The sequence below is a fragment of the Gymnoscopelus braueri genome, assembly GCF_963280865.1.
Source record: "Gymnoscopelus braueri genome assembly, chromosome: 2".
NCBI classification, from domain to species: Eukaryota; Metazoa; Chordata; class Actinopteri; order Myctophiformes; family Myctophidae; genus Gymnoscopelus; species Gymnoscopelus braueri.
This window is the reverse complement of record NC_137604.1, coordinates 46,550,877-46,567,418: the sequence shown is the minus strand read 5'-3', so window position 1 is coordinate 46,567,418 and position 16,542 is coordinate 46,550,877. Positions and strand designations below refer to the sequence as shown.

The window sequence follows — 16,542 nt, the reverse complement described above, 5'->3', positions numbered from 1 at the left end:
GAGATAAAAACCCACATAGGGCTAAGTACTGCAGACTTAAAGGTGCTATAGATGTCACACTGGACCCACCTCCACATTACAACACCCTTGTTGCATAAGGTTCCTTATTTCCCCTGCATCACGTCTATAAGGCAACATTAATGCAATTTAGAAGGTTGTAAGGTGGCGGCTGCCTCCAAGCATCTCTTTAGGAAAAAAGTACCTTCCCCAATGAAAACAGAAGCAACCATGATTACAGGTGTAAACAAGACAATAAGTTTGTGCCTCTCAACATTTTTTTAATTATTACGTTGTATTTTTTGTTTTATAAAAGTGATGCTTCAATGGAAACAAGCCCCTGGGGATTATCCTTTTAGCATAACCTGAGACTGTACATGTACTGTTAATAAACATGTTATTCAACCAGTCAATTATTCTGCACCGTTCTAAAAGCTTTGTAGATGTATTATTGTTTCTAATATTTGTCAATACAAAGATCGTATCAATATTACCTTTAAGTACGTCGGTTTACCTCAGTCACACATACCTCATATTCAAGAATAATATCAGGTAAAACCAAACGTTTTACATGTAAACTTAAAAGTACTGTAGGAGTTTTGACAAAGCAGAGTGAAGTGTCTGCAGGTGATCATCTCATACTAATAAAGCTCTTAAAACAAGTGTTGCCACAATTGTCTATCACAATCCAGGCATTGTAGATGATCATTTAAATTATATTAGTATAAATAGCCGTAAGAACTGCTAAGTGGATTTGTCAATTAGCACCTACTGGTCATATATTGTAACCACTGTTAGCCATATATTAAAATTATGACTAGTAACATTTAGATTTGGATTGCTGATATCGAAAATGGGAGTTTCTCCTAGTAAGAATGCTACTACAGATATCCAGAAAAGCCCAATACACATCAATGGCAAAAGTGACATCATTTGTCCTGGGAAGAATGACGCGGATATATAATGACAATTGTGGATAGGAAGGATGTCACTGTAGGTGTCAGAAATGTTCAGTTTGACTAGGAAGAATTTAATTACAGATACTGTATCTGCAATACATATCCAGTCTAGCTATTTAATGTTGAAACAGTCACTTCATATTTGCCAGACCCAAGGGGTCGGGCTTACATGAGGCTTTGTACCTGTTTCGTCCATACATGGGCATGGTCACTTTGTCCTCCGGCCCCAGCCAAAAAAGGTCTGTCCCCCTTTCGTCCATACATGGGCATAGACACAGGCTGACACGTCATGTGAAGTCCGGTGACGTAGTGCTCTGATCTTATAAAGTACTTATTCTGGGTCTGGCAGAACCAGGTCTCCTGGTCTTGTTTAAAGTTATCTTAAATTGAATCAAAGTTGTATTACATCAAATGTAATCAAAGTTGTAGATATTAACCCATTTTAGGCCGATTTGAAAAAAGAAATGTTGCTACATACTGTATAGCAACAACTATACATATTGGTGTTCCTGGCTTGAATAACAACATATGTGTTCCAGGCTTATTACTACGGATATCTGTAATTACCCGTTACGGCTAGTGAGACAGACTACAATTTTGACTAGGACAAATGTTGGATAATGGATTAGATCAAATATAATTACAGACCCACAATCCATTACAGGATTGTGCGTCGATTAAATGTTAAAATGGCTTTCCATAAACCTTGGATTTCTTGGCATTTAGCCCAAAGTTCCTGATAAAGATTTGTCAGTAGCTCATTTTCATTTTGCATCAGTCGCAGAAAAGAAAAAGCAATTTGAAAACCTTAAATTTGTTATTGAAAGGAATCCTGTTTAGATCAAAAACTCCACAGGGGATGTATCATTTCAATTAAAAAGAAATAAAACGAAAAATATCACATTCAAAACACAGCAGGACATGCAGTGTTCAGCAGTAATCATGATTCAAATGATTTGTGGTTGAGTGCCGCAATCTACTCTGAGCTGTGGAAAGTGCTCAGCGCTTTTGTTCAAATGAAAACACTGATTGAATGCCACCGGCCTTCACGGTTTTACCACCAGTCATTTCCAATAAGTGCCTGACTTTCTTTCTAAAGAAAGTTTTTAAACGAAATGTCAGAAACACAGTCATAGGTTTTTATTACCACCAAATTCATTACGAGAACAGTGCAAAGTAGACCGTACAATTATCAGTAAAAGTGAAATGATTAGTCATGTTCCGTTAATGCTCTTGCGTTATCACACTGTGGTTCTCAACAAATTATCTGGCATCCTTCCTATGTCCCCCCTGAGGGGATCTGGCAGAACCTGACAGAATGATCACATACTGCATATCTCACATTAAAAAAAACACATTCTCTGCCTTCAGCCATACAGTACAAAACAAGTGGTCAAATATTACCATAAAATATCAGTTTCATTTTTACACTGACTTCAGGTTAATAAGTTGTATTATTGCCAGCTGAATTTCAGCTGATCAGCATTTAAATTTTTTCAATGTTCCCTAATTTAGTCATTGCTATTTCCCCCCCATGTACAGTATATCCCAGTCACTGCTCTGGATCTATGGGAGGGTGTAGACAACCATGCGTCTCCTCCGATACACATGGAGTCCTCAACCACTTCTTTTCACCCGACAGTGAGGGGGCATAAAATGCCATTCTTCAAAGTTCTGCTACCTACCGAATAGGCAACCAACCTGTAGGAGTCGTTAGTGCTGTACAGCCAACCGGCTCTGGGCATAAATGTAGTCCCAGTTTTCCAGAAGGTGGCATACCCGTTTCCTATTCCAGTTCATTTCCCCCATAGGCCCATACCGTTATTTGTTTGGCTCAGAGGCCAATTTAAACACACATACACATACACATACACATACACATACACATACACATACACATATGACACATTCACATGTGTTTACAGTTCAAAACTGCTGATGAGCAAATCAAATGGAATGGAAAAATGAACTGAAACAGGAATCGGTTATGCCACCTTCTGGAAACCTGCGACTACACTTATGCACAGAGACTATTATGTTTGTTGGAGCGCCTGTCCAAGCCGGAAACACCGCGGAGGAATCAAACCCCAGTCTCCACGGTGGTGGGGAGCAACTTTACCTCTGCAACACCTGGACGCTCTTATCTGCTTTGGTTAAAAATACTCGTGAGAGTGCAACAACATTGAGGCAATCTTTGGTTCCTATGATTAGTCACTGAGGAAAGACCTGAGCTCATCCCTCTCTCTCTCCCAGTCATTCTGTGCAATCAGGCGTTTAGAAAACTGAAGAGGTAGAGGAGATGTTCACCAGGGCATGCAGGGGTCAGGGCAGTCACGGATGTAGGACTCCAGTCTGCCCTTGGACACTTCCATCAGGGTTGTGTATGTGGTCAACTGCAGAGGACACAGTGGAGAATGGAAGACATAAATGAGTCCGCTGTGGTTGCGTTGTGTGCAACTACACTCAGTAGAAATTTCAGTAGAAATCATTTACTTTCTACTCTTCAAGTGTTATTTTTAGGGATGCACCAAAAATTTGGCCACCGAACATATTCGTCCGAAAAGACAAAAAGGCTATCTGCAATAATGCAACTGCAAGCCATTCGATGTTTGTTTTAATTTCTTGAATTAATATTTCCTTAGTTTGCAATAATTCAACTGTATGCCATGATAATTACTACACAAAGTAAATAAATAATTCGACACAATAAATAAATACACACATATATCTCTGCTGTTCGGCCGGAACCAGCTAAATCCAAAATGGTAATTGTTCAGGAAATGAAAAACAAAATATCAATTTTTCAGAAAATGAAGAAAACCTTATATTTTTAAAACAAAGCAATACTGCCTCATCAAACTTGGTATTGTGACTTTATATATTATCAGATACTTACATGTGTCATTATATTATCAACACTTTACCCAAATCCAGTGCAAGTGGAGTTAGGAGGTTTTGTCCATCATTGATAAGAACAGCTGGCAATGGATCTCAAAGCTCACAACACATCACAACGCATTGTGAGCTTGGAGATCAGCTATTTATGGTGAGCGCCATCCTCATATACTATAGATCAAGCTAAATTCTGTACTTAAACAACTTTTATTTTAACATGCATTGTAAACAACCATGGATCTAACTGTTACCACTGTTGTTCTTCTACAGTTGAGTGCAACAAACAATTCTGCCTCAATACTCAATCATGTATTTAACAAAAGCGATCATGGCACACCAACAATAAATAAATGGCATATAAATACAAAATACATTCATGAAAAATAGAATCTGTAGCCTATCAAATCTGTAGCCTACTGCACTAACAATAACAACCACAGTTGAATTTACCTATCATATACCTATCAACATTTTATTATCACACTGTTGTGTGTTGTGTGTTGTGTGTTGCGTGTGTGTGGTGGGTGTTTCTTAGTGCTTTAGATTGTCATAAAAGCTGTGAAAGTCTTTTGGCATGATCTCCTTGAGCTCTTGGAGATGTTTGAAACAAACTCCTGCACACACTCATTCTCTGTCCATTAACATTTAAAAAGAAAACACGAGCAGATGACCTTTGTGAAGACACCCTTCTCCTCTTTACTGGGGTGACATCTATCAAACCTTGCACATACATTCTCTTCTCTTCCCAGTTTATGTTCTCCCAAAAGCATTGAAAAATCTTCTCCCTGTCTGCCTCATACAGAGCAGAGCTTCTCGAGAGCCTGAGAGGAGGGGGGAGTTGTTTGTTTTTGACGGACAGTTTGAGGGTCCAATGGAGTTAGGAGTTTTCGTCAGAGGCGCTTTTTAATACTTTTCATATGTTATTATTAAAAAAAAAAATACACAGATGTAGAGGGGGTTCAATAGCGTTGATTTATGAAAAAAAAAAAAAAAACTGAAAATGGAATTAGCTGGTCCCGGCTGGACACTGACGATATGTTTTAAATAACTGATCTCTATATGGACCTATAGTGATAACACGTTTTGCCATAATCATGTAGCTCTACAACAAGAGTCACAGCCGTGACAGCAATGGTACAGAAGATTGTTTAAAAAAACGTATATATACTGTATATACATATACTAATTATTCAATTCTCAGGCCAATTCAAATTGGGCAACACCATTTGCGAATTATGAAAGCAAATACTTTTGGTTTATAATAATGCAGCATATAATTGTTTCACTTAATATGATTTGTCAATGAGTTTTAATGACTAATAACCTATTTTGCCAAGGCAGGTCACATCAATCCAGCTATATAACGCCACAGAAATAAGGCTAATGTCAACAAAAGACTCACTTTGTTCAGGACTGGTTTGGTTGAGAGCATATCGTACATCGTCTTCAATGTGATGTTCTATGAAAGACAAAGAGGGAGATTAAGTGTGTGTTAGTAGTAAAATAAGGCTGAAATTCTACAGTCCTTCCCTGAATATAATGAGCCTCTGAAAGCAAGAGACTGGCATGTGAACAGAGATTAAGGGCTATACAAATGCATTCGAGTTGGAGTTGAACTTCAATCTTATAAGACTTTTGCACTTTTCTTGCAGATATAGAATTACTGTCAAAGCACCTGTACATTTATTTAAAGGAAAGCTATAGGTTTATGTAAATCACTTTCCATTTTACTTACTCCCTGCGAGGTCTGGTTCATACACTTCATAGCTGGTGTTCTGCGGTCATCCAGGAACAGAGGCTTATCCCAGTGGTCATAGTTGGTCTCCAGAACGTACCACCTACCCAGCTTCAGCTCAATCCTGGAGGGAGGGAGAGAAGAGTTGAATCATTCAATAGAGAGATGAATATACGTAGACCAGTGGCGGAACAAATCAAAGCCGGGCCGGGAGGCACAGCACAGTGATCAGGCCCCCCCTGCGCGCGTGGGTGCACATCCCACATTTTGCGGGTTTGCGGCGGCGGCGGTTTCGGTCACTTTTTGGGGGGCTTTTTGTCACTTTATTTCGGTTTTAGGGTTAGGGTAGGGTTAGGTTAGGGTTATGTTGTTTAATTCGTATTTTTGCCTGATTTTACCGATTTATTATCTGACGGCACGGGCCCGCGAGGGTCGCGGGCCGGGAGGCGGCCGCCTCCCTGGCCTCCCCGGACGCTCCGCCACTGACGTAGACAGAGACACATATCCAATCCAACTTGATTTATAGAGCACATTTCAAAATAACAGCTGACCAAAGTGCTGCACAGTAGGCATAACAACAAATGAAAACATAATGCAATACAAATTAACACAAATTAACACACAATACAATTAAACATGACTTACAAATGTCAATCAGGGTTAAAAGCCAAGGAATGAAAATTCGTTTTTACAGGTAGTGTGGGAGCCAGCCTGACATGACAAGGTAGCTGGTTCCACAATTTGCGATCTACAATTGAGAAGGCTCCCCACCCTCTTTGCTTAAAAAAAATACTTATTTTCTATCAATTACACACCCCATGAAGCCTTGAATTCGTGGAGATGTTTTAGTTTTTGTCGTATTCCTAAGCCAATAATTTGATGACCAGGTCATCGGTCAGTAGGAGACTCAAAGGAGACTCAAGAATCCGGAGACTCCGCCGGTCATGAAATTATTGGCTTAGGAATGAGACAAAAAAAAAATCTCGATGAATTCAAGGCTTCATGGGGTGTGTAATTGATAGAAAATAAGTAATTTTTTGAGAGACGACAAGACGACAAGCAGCAGTTGATCAGCTGACCTCAGGGATCTGGATGGAACATATAATTCAAGATAAAATGGTACTAATCCATTTAAAGATTTAAAAACAAACAATAAGATCATATACAGACAGATGTTGCGACAGACTGACAGTCAAGTACTGGAAATACAGATTATGTACCAAAATACACACAGCACAGAACAAACATCATCTGGTGTGCTGTGTGTGTGTGTGTGTGTGTGTGTGTGTGTGTGTGTGTGTGTGTGTGTGTGTGTGTGTGTGTGTGTGTGTGTGTGTGTGTGTGTGCTGTGTGTGAAATATCTGATGACGGCTAATCAGACAGAAACCTCATGACCAAATTTCACAACAATCACAAGACACTACAGGGTTCATGAAAGGAGTTCAAACTAAGCCATTGTCACAAAGGACACACCACCATCTATAAAAGTCAGTACTGTGTTCTAGGTTATAAGTTATAACAGGCTATAATGTCTTGCTCTTGTCTGTTAAAACACAGGATCCCGGTTTCATTCCCACATGGACATCTTTTTCTTTACCATCCATACAACAACAATAAATATATATTTTTAGTTTAGGATGGTAAGTAGATGTAAAGTTTGACCTACAGCAAGGGTGGCACTAGAGGAAAGGTCACAGGGCCACGAAAATCATCGGACTGTCATCCTTTGGGGAACATAAATGCACTCAGCAATCTGCCCATTAGATCTGGCCCTGATGAAGGACCAGCTCCATCAAAACATGTGGGCTTTTAACTAGGGGTGTGCCGATAGAATTTCACGAAACGATACGATACGATATTGGGCTCACAACTTCGATACGATTTCGTTACAATACGATACGCACTTTTTTATTATGAAAATATATGGGGGAGAAAAAAAGCTAATGCAAACAAATAATTCTGTATTTGCATTATTATGTATATTATGTATATATATATTTTTTTTCAAAATGATATTTTTTCCCCCCAAAACGATACATATCGTCACGAAAACGTATCGCGATATATCGCGGGACGGGCGATATATCGGCACACCCCTACTTTTAACCTTTGTAATAGACATTCAAGTTCGTAGCCTCCGTTCCTTTTTTGGGTGCTCAGATCTTTTTGCCCTTTTCCGATTTTGAGATTATCTTGTGCGCTTGAAATTCTCGCCTAATGATGGCGCTAGCGGAAAGGCCATGGAATAATCAAAATCAATAAGAGTCATGCAAATTCCATGGCAATGCAGCCAGCAGTTTTTGAGAGATGTTGTTTGGGACCAAAGTGGCCCCAAATGTCATCTAGAATGGACTGCCCATTCCCCTTTAGCCTGGGACAAAGCAACATCACTGTCCTCAGTACACGGAGAAGGACTTGACCAGCAAATCCAAATGCAAACCAAAACCCTCACAAGCTCCAAAGTTGTGCCATCAGAAAATGTTCTAATTCAAACAATGAAAAACACTTGAAAATCAGCTCCTTACTCCCAGATGTCCAGGCTGAGCTCTCTGGACCTGGTGATGACACAGCCCTGGCCTGTCTGGTTTCCTCCCACGATGAAGTAGGCGGGAGCCAGCAGCTTGGTCTGGGCCAGACGGTTCTTGGCATCCTCATAGCTGGAGAGAATGAGAGAGACAGAGAGGGAAATAGGAGAGCGGCATGACAGAACATTAAGCTAATATTGAGTTCCTGATTTTTGCAAACAGCAATGTACGGCATGTGGAAAGAGCATGTGGGAATCCTAATACTAAGTAAAATCTGGGATTGTTAACCCATTAAGACCGGGAACGCATCTGTGTCATTCTTAGATTTCTTTGGCTATTCAAAAATAGCAGATATACAAGCGCATAGCGCGGCTATGAGCTTGTAGATCTGCTATTTTTGAAAAATCCTGAAAATGTGTGCAAATCTTTGAATATATATATATTTTTTAAAGCGAACATTTGTAACCCAAATCTTAGCTTCTGGGGATTCTACAAATGTCTTCTAAATCCTAACAGTTTTTTAAAAAAACTTATGTTGCTATATCAGTGGTGCTCAAACCAAAGTTATATGTATTCGGCCACGGACCCCCACCTCAAAATATTTTGTTCCAGGGACCCCCCAGAAGCAAAGATGCGTTCCCGGTCTTAATGGGTTAATTTAACTGAGTGTACAAATGTAACCAAATGGCCCCATACGCGTTCCCTTTGGTTCAGTACACTATCAGAGCTAAATTAACACTTTTTTTTACTGACAAGCGCATTCCAGTCATCTGAATTGTTTGTCGCATGTCTTGCAGAAACAATATTAGTCTATTACACGGCCCAGTGGAAGCCTTTCATTTCCTGTTGTACGAGATGACAAAAGCTCATCTCTCTTTTTGTGTTCCCAGAGGTACAATTAGGAGTCATGTAGCAAGTGCAGATGCCCTACTTTCCCCCCCCCTACATAAGACTTTTGTTTCAGCCCCAAGGGAAATGTTTGGAAGAATCTAGGCATGCTGTCTTTAAAGCAGTCAGAACGAAGGATTGTCTGTTAACAAGCTGGCTGACAGACACTGGCGTATTGTGTTACAGCATAGTTATTTGTTTCAACTGTGCGGCATTTAACAGAGAATTCCCTGCATCAGCTGTAATTCAAGATACTAATGTAGATGGAAGACATTATTCCTATGATGGCTCACACTCCACATATATCAATCTATCTATTAGTAAAATTGAAATAAATATACGCATTTATTTAATAGTTATAAGGAAACTGACCTGGTAGCGTTCTCAAGGACAGAGCGGGTGAGGAAACTCATCCACGCGCCATCCCTCTTTCCCAGAATCCACTCCATGATTCCTTAAGTAGAAGAGAAAAACAAAAGCATTAACCTTAAAAACAAACAACACCCACATTCAAGCATATTCAATCATTTGAACAGAGCACAGTTATTCTGTACACCTTGGCTCCTGTTAAGACTAAATTTCCCCTCAGGGACAAATACAAATTTCCTGTTAAGCTCAAGTGCACCCAAGGTTTTCCAGCACCTGTTTATACCAAATGTCAGTTAAAAGCAGGAGTGCAATGAGAACAATTTAAAAACTCACCGATGTACCCGCCGTCGACACTGAAGCGCTCGTTCATAGTCAGAGTGAATGTGTTCTATGAAGATTGAAAAAAAGTTTTGTTAAATAACACCTGGAGCTAGGAAAGCCCAATATAGCATCGACATCATGAGCTCAAGCGGTTCACTAATATTTTATTGTTTTTTGTTTCAGTTAACTTACAGCTTTGATGCCAGTCAGTATACCAACGTATCCGGCAAAATTGGTGGACTTGAAGACAGTCTTGTTATTTCTGGTGAAGTCAATGTTCACCACAAGAGGTCTGAGCTTCTCACTGACTTCCCATGACTTGTTCTTTACGTCCCATCTACACACAGAGAGAAAGACTATGTTTTCAGCTCCATTGGACCAACTCTGAATTCAATACCATGGTGTAGTGCAGTAAGACACATACAGTATAGTGCAGTCACATGTAGTGCTGTGAGATATAGAACAGGGGGAAGTACTACAGTGAGATGTAGTACAGTGTGCTGCAGTCCCAATAAAGCCTATAAGAACCTGCCAAACATCATTTGCAGTGTTTACTAGGGATATGCATGCCACTATAATGGAGGAGTAACAATAAAAGGAAAGATTGCAATGGTATTGCCTCTTCCTCCCTGACCTTTCAACACCTTTTGGTGCTATGTTTTGATCCCACAATGAAGCAATTAGAAAGTATCTTTATTTTGTCTTAGGGGAGCAAAATGCTGAGTTTTTTTTTTTTTACATGTTGCTGTGAGTTAAATGCTCAAATTAATGTAATACTTTCTTGCAAGTGTTACATGCCAAAGCTCCCTCCTTCAACTTAATGCATTCTCACCCCAAAAATAATCCAAAGTCCAGATTTCTGCCATGGATCAGGTTACCTGTAAGAGTAAGACCAAAGCCAATAATAAGCCATCATGAGAAATAACACCGTTTTACTTGAAAACATTTCACAATGATAATTAGCAAAATAACTTGACCACCTACCATTAGTGTCTTCTGCTACAACTGAGGTGCACACAGTGAACACCTCATAGAAGATGTTAAACAACGCAATTTCACCTGCATTACAAATAGAAAAGAAAAAGCAATCAGACATCTATATGTTCCTATTAATACAACACATTACATTGGGTGAACCCTTACATACAAATAGGTTTGCAGTAACAGTCAAGAGTGCATAAATTTTTAGAACAGTTTTAGGAACTATCAGTGACTGGAGGTTAAAAATAAAAAGTATCTGAGTTCTTACCAAGAGGAATGCCTGAGGCGGTTGCAATTCCGTTTATTTCATCAGCGAAAGGGTACGGGAGGCTCTGCACAATAGCCGGCTAGAAACAGGAACACATCAGACAGCTTTAAAACCTTTACATTCAATTGCTTGTGTCAATATACGTTTAAGTTATTATTTACAGTGCTTGTACAGTTCACTCCCGTTCCAGACATAGGACATTTCAATCAGACTATCCTGACAATCAGACTATCCTGACCTGATGTCGTTCACTCCTCAAATATTAGTTTGCTGTGTTTTCGCGGTTGTGTCCGACCCCTATCTGCACCACCACAGTGATCATGGATAAGGTGAACTTGATTATTGAAGTAGAGAAGAAACATTGGCTTTATTAAGATCAAACCGACGCTGTATCACCAGAGGGGTTGTTTATGTCCATAGTTAATTTGATCATCTCATTATGACTATGATTTTTGCCTTAATAGTGCAGCTCTAGCTTGAGCCAAGATGATGGAAAGAGAACCTTTGGCAGTTAGACACAAGACAGCAATTTGCCCAGTTTCTGCCTTTTGTTGATCCTCTCCTCCCACACTGATGGCTAAATCATTAATAACTACCCTCTGTGAGTATTTAATCAGGACAGGAGTCTGTTCCACTGACCCCCCAGGGGTCTGTACTAGGACCCCTCCCTTTCCCTCTTTACACCAGATCCCATCTCTGCTCTCCTAACACTGCTATGATGATACTGATCTATTTTGTTCTCTTTCCATCCCTCTCCCTTTAGTATCTGCTAAATGCCTAAATTATCATTTCAAGCAGCACCGAGTTATAACGTTTCTTCTTTTTCCAACACCTCACAGTTTCAGTAAGTTAGCATCTAACTCAAAAGACAAACCTCTTTTTGAAAAGCTGTTTGTAAAACTATGTTAGAGATTTTAACTGTTTGCATACAGGATACCAAGTGGATAATTGATGTCACTTTCCAAAATGTCCATTACTTTCATTCAAATTACATTTATAATTACATTATTATTATTATTGTTGTTATTATTTCATATTCCTTTCTATTATATATTATTAACATATAACATTATGTATCAATTCTCTTACAACTGAGGTGTAAGATTGGATTCAGTAAATAAAAAGCACACTCACCAGAGCGATATCAACAATTTCTATCAGCTTCCCACTGGGTACGAAAGCATCAGCCAAGTCTCTGATGACCTGGATCATGTTGGTCAGCTAAACATAACACAGTAGTAAAGGGTTCTTCTTATTAGTACATACATGCCATGGGGCTATACAACAGGGCTGTGTATGATGTGAGAGACGCATACTGTAAACCATCTTGAACCTTAAATCAGTGATTCTCAACTCAAGGACCCCCAGTTGGATGTGCATTAGGCCATGGACTGGGGGACAATTTGATAATTTTTTGTTGTTATGTCTGGGACACCAATCTACACTGTAAAATCCTCAGTATTGCTTTGACTCTGAAAGTGTACAAAAGGGATTTGTACACTTGCAGAGTTACGGACCGGTAAGGGTCCATTTGGACCCCTGGTGGACCCCGAACCCGACTGTTGAGATCCAGTGCCTTAAATGACACAATATATTCAGGTAAGATTTCTTACATCTTGTTTTTTGTCAGTGATCAACTGGGTCCATCTCTTGCTGGGAGGCAAGTCCAGATCTACTGTGTACCATGGGACTCCTCCTTTGAACCTGATCCAGAAAGGTTAAATAGATCATTACTGCAGCAACACAAGAGTGCAAATCTGAGAAATTCACTGTCATCGTGTAAATCTCCTAAAACAATGACAAAGCTATTTTCATTCTTGACCGTCTCATTTCTCTTCCTCGACAAATCAGACTATGATGACTTGACTATGACGGACCTAACAGTTTAAGGCATAATGATGCTGTATCTGTATTTTTGGGCGGTGAAACCGCCCCTATAAGTGAGATTTGGAAAAATGTACATTTTCCTGCGCTGTGATCTGGGCCCAGGAAATTTGTACAATTATCCTGCGCTGTGATTGGCCAATCACAGTCTATTCAGGACTGTGATTGGCCAGTGTCACATGACACATGTGCATAGCCCTATATAAGAAACCATAACTTGAAAAAAAACAAAAATTTGTTTTTTTCAAGTTATGGTTTCGTCCATCATAAAGAGTGTTTCAATAAATGTATTTATCTTTTGTACATGATTGGTTGACTCCATTCAGTATTGTGATTAGCTAGCAAGACACCGCCCACTTCACACAGGGTGTGATTTTTTTTTTTGACGCTGCCATTTGATTTTAAGTGGATGCACTCAACAATAAACATCTTATCATTATTTCAGCCAACTCAAGAGGCACAGTCACATAAACCAGACCTGTGTGTAGACTAGACCAGTTGTTCTCAAACATTTTCATGTCATAACATACGCACATACAAGTAATGCATGTAAAATAATAATAATGATGATAATAATAATAATTAGAACACAAGAATTCATCACTTTAGACTGTAGGAGAGCAGTACATGTAACATGACATCAGTGGATTACAGTGAAACTAAAGTTCTAGGAACAAAGAGGAGAGGATAACCCAATCTGTCCATAGAGGTGCAATATTGATACGATCAATACAAGCAAATAGGACCTCGACCTTTCTATCTCTCGATGAGGGCTGTCAATGGAAGGAAATGCAACATTAGAAGCAGTGGTGTAAAGTAAATAAGTAAGTACATGTACTCAAGTACTGTACTTAGATAAAATGAGTAGGTATTTTTTAATTTCTTCAGAATTTACAAATTGTAATACTTTTACTTCTACCCAACTACATCTCAGAGGAAAATATTGTACTTTACTCCACTGCAATTATATGAAAACTTTAGTTACTAGTTACTTTGTAGATTTTGATTATTATTACAAAACACACTTACCACTTCAGCCGTATATATATTTAGTCTATTTGAAAATAGCAGATCTACAAGCTCACAATGTGTCGCAATGCGAATATTTTTTATACATTCTGAACATGAGAAATTCTACATTCTGCACAATGAGTACTTTCCCTTTTGGTGCTTTAAGTATATTTTGATGCTGATACTTTTGTACTTTTACTCAAGTTACATTTTGAATTCCGGACTTCTACTTGTAACAGAGTATTTCTACATTGCAGTATTGATACTTTTACTTTTTAAGGAAACAATGTGAGTACTTCTTCCACCATTGATGGATACCCTACCAGTCGCTTAAAACTTCCTTGCCTTGTGGCTACACTACAGGCTACAGACAGTAGACAGTAGGTGGGGGGGAGATGTTATAACAGTGAAACCTATGTGAAACCTATGGTCTGCTCTGAATGACATTCTAACATACATAACTGTTCCTCATTTTGCTGGGGACCTCCTCCAGGTTCTTCTCAGACCCCACTAGAGAGGAACTTCTGTAAACAACAGTGTTGTGTAACCTATTGTTTGCCACTCCTTAACCTCCTTCAAAACCAGCATAAAAGATCACCTGTCTGCAAATGGTAACTGGTCCTATTAACGTCTAAAGCTCAACAGCAGAAATGACCCCCCACCCTCAACTGTTTACTGTACATAATGTTTTATTGCTACTAGTGCTGATGATTTCTGGTATATTATTGTATCATACATCTTTAAATGTCTCTATGAATTGAATACACAGGACCACAGTGCAGGCACTGCACTATTTGCAAACAATCAAAAACTCTACACACTTTATGTCATGTCATAGCCCTAGAATGTCTGTGATCTTACATACATTTCATGTATTTGGAATACATGAAATGTATGTAAGATCACAGATATTCTAGGGCTAGTCATGTCACTACTTGCTTGGCAGAATGTTTGGTAACAGTGTTAGTCAACTTATCTTGTATTATAATAATAATGTTATTATAGTCTTGAGGGTGACTTTCTACTTACGTGGGACCGTTGGGAGGATACATGCCTGTCCGACACTCCTCTGTGTACTGTGGAGTTTAAACATAGACAAACAATACAACAGTCAGTTAGCTATCAATCAAACAAACAATCAAACAAACAAACACAACATTCAAATAGTTGTCTTCACACATATAAGAGTTCACTTACCGGTGGTATAAACTGTGCCAATGCGCCCGAAAAGAACGCCACTAAAACTATAAGACCAAATCGGTCCATGTCTGGGACTTAAAATCAAGTAAAACTCTCTCTAGTGTCTGTGTGGTTGGTTGACTCCCGTGATCTGCTTCTGCTGCGCAACACGGAAGTCAGTGGCTGGTGTTTACCAGTGTTGCCAGATTGTGCGAGAGAAATAAGCAACCAGTTCTATGAAATGGAGCCCAAAAGAAGCGACCACTCTCTTAACTTTCACTCTACGTTGGCTATTTATTGTGAACTTGTTGAGAACTTTATTTCTAGTTACTTTGGAGATTTTGGTTATTATTACAAAACCACTGTCTTCAGACCAAAATGTATTCATATCTTCAAATCCACCAATCTTGTAGTTGTACTTGTATGGTGATCTCTCTGGCATAAAATATTTTCGGTCCGCAGAAACATACATGTTAATTTGGGGGTTCTTGACTTGAAAATGTTCGAGAACCACTTGTCTTAACATTAGGACACAAGCCCAAATAAGCAACTAAAAACCGCAACCACCAATATTTACAATCAACTTCACAGAAAAAGAAGCCAAAGTCGCTTCTAATAAGCGGACATGGCATCACTGCCAGTCGCTGTTTACCATGCAACTACGGGAAGCACGTGGTTTTCGCGTGCCAACAAGAAGAACAGATCTACAAGCTAAACTAAGGAGTCACTATGCGACGCGTTGTTAGTTTGTAGATCTTGTAGATCTGTTCTTCTTGACAAGCGACACCGTCGTACAACGGACTATACATTCGGCTTTTCACAAAGCACAGAATGTTCGCATACATTTGAGCAGTGATGGAAGAAGTACTCAAATGTTTTACTTAAGTAAAAGTATCAATAGAAATAGTCTGTTACAATTACAAGTTAGGTATTCATGTATGTACTTGAGTAAACGTACAAAAGTATTGGCATCAAAATATACTTAAAGTACCAAGTACCCATTATGCAGAATGTCCCATTTCGCAGGTTTTCAAATGTATAAGTCCTTTGAAAATAGCAAATAATACCTCAAAATTGCGTAATTGAGTAAATGCACTTTCCACCACTGCATTTGAGTTTAAGATCTAAGGCTGACAGAATATATGAATATTGAAACAACTATAATTCATAAGCCCCTGTCGATACAAAACAGTTCGTAGTCCTAAAACCCGGCCATAGAATTCATTGGGTTTTAAATAACGAAAATAAGAAATCTTCACAAGTCAACCCACATTTGATGAGTTTTGAACCACACAGGGAAATACTTTTTTTAAAGCACACGTAACAGCTTCAGAATTTTAGAACCACACATGAAACTTTCTTCGGAATATTAACCATAATGGACCATAGACCTTATTTTCTGCATTTAAAAAAATCTGTATTCCTAAACCCCAGAGCACTTCTGGGTTTTGGGACTATAGTTTGGTCTGTACATACGACATGCTGTATGATCATCATTTACATAAACCACTTAAATCCTAATATACTTCG

General features: G+C 39.0%; 1 protein-coding gene across 1 annotated transcript; it reads right to left on the bottom strand.

Annotated features, from left to right (window-relative positions):
- Positions 1-2,081: 2,081 nt before the first annotated feature.
- asah1b (N-acylsphingosine amidohydrolase (acid ceramidase) 1b) lies at positions 2,082-15,159 on the bottom strand. Its single transcript, XM_080456880.1, has 14 exons — positions 15,031-15,159; positions 14,863-14,909; positions 12,552-12,642; positions 12,073-12,159; positions 10,939-11,017; positions 10,674-10,748; positions 10,522-10,567; positions 9,882-10,026; positions 9,702-9,756; positions 9,372-9,453; positions 8,112-8,243; positions 5,587-5,710; positions 5,254-5,310; positions 2,082-3,349 (listed from the first exon to the last, which is right to left on the bottom strand). The coding sequence occupies exons 1-14, from the start codon at positions 15,097-15,099 to the stop codon at positions 3,260-3,262; spliced, it is 1,179 nt and encodes a 392-aa protein (XP_080313006.1). The 5' UTR covers positions 15,100-15,159; the 3' UTR covers positions 2,082-3,259.
- Positions 15,160-16,542: the final 1,383 nt, after the last annotated feature.

Excerpts from the sequence above, each read along its gene's own strand:
- asah1b (XM_080456880.1), bottom strand. The coding sequence starts at position 15,099 with ATGGACCGATTTGGTCTTATAGTTTTAGTGGCGTTCTTTTCGGGCGCA. Across the intron at positions 12,160-12,551 it reads TCACTGACAAAAAACAAGAT|CTGACCAACATGATCCAGGT; the intron begins GTAAGAAATCTT and ends TGTTATGTTTAG. Across the intron at positions 5,311-5,586 it reads TGAACCAGACCTCGCAGGGA|AACATCACATTGAAGACGAT; the intron begins GTAAGTAAAATG and ends TGTCTTTCATAG.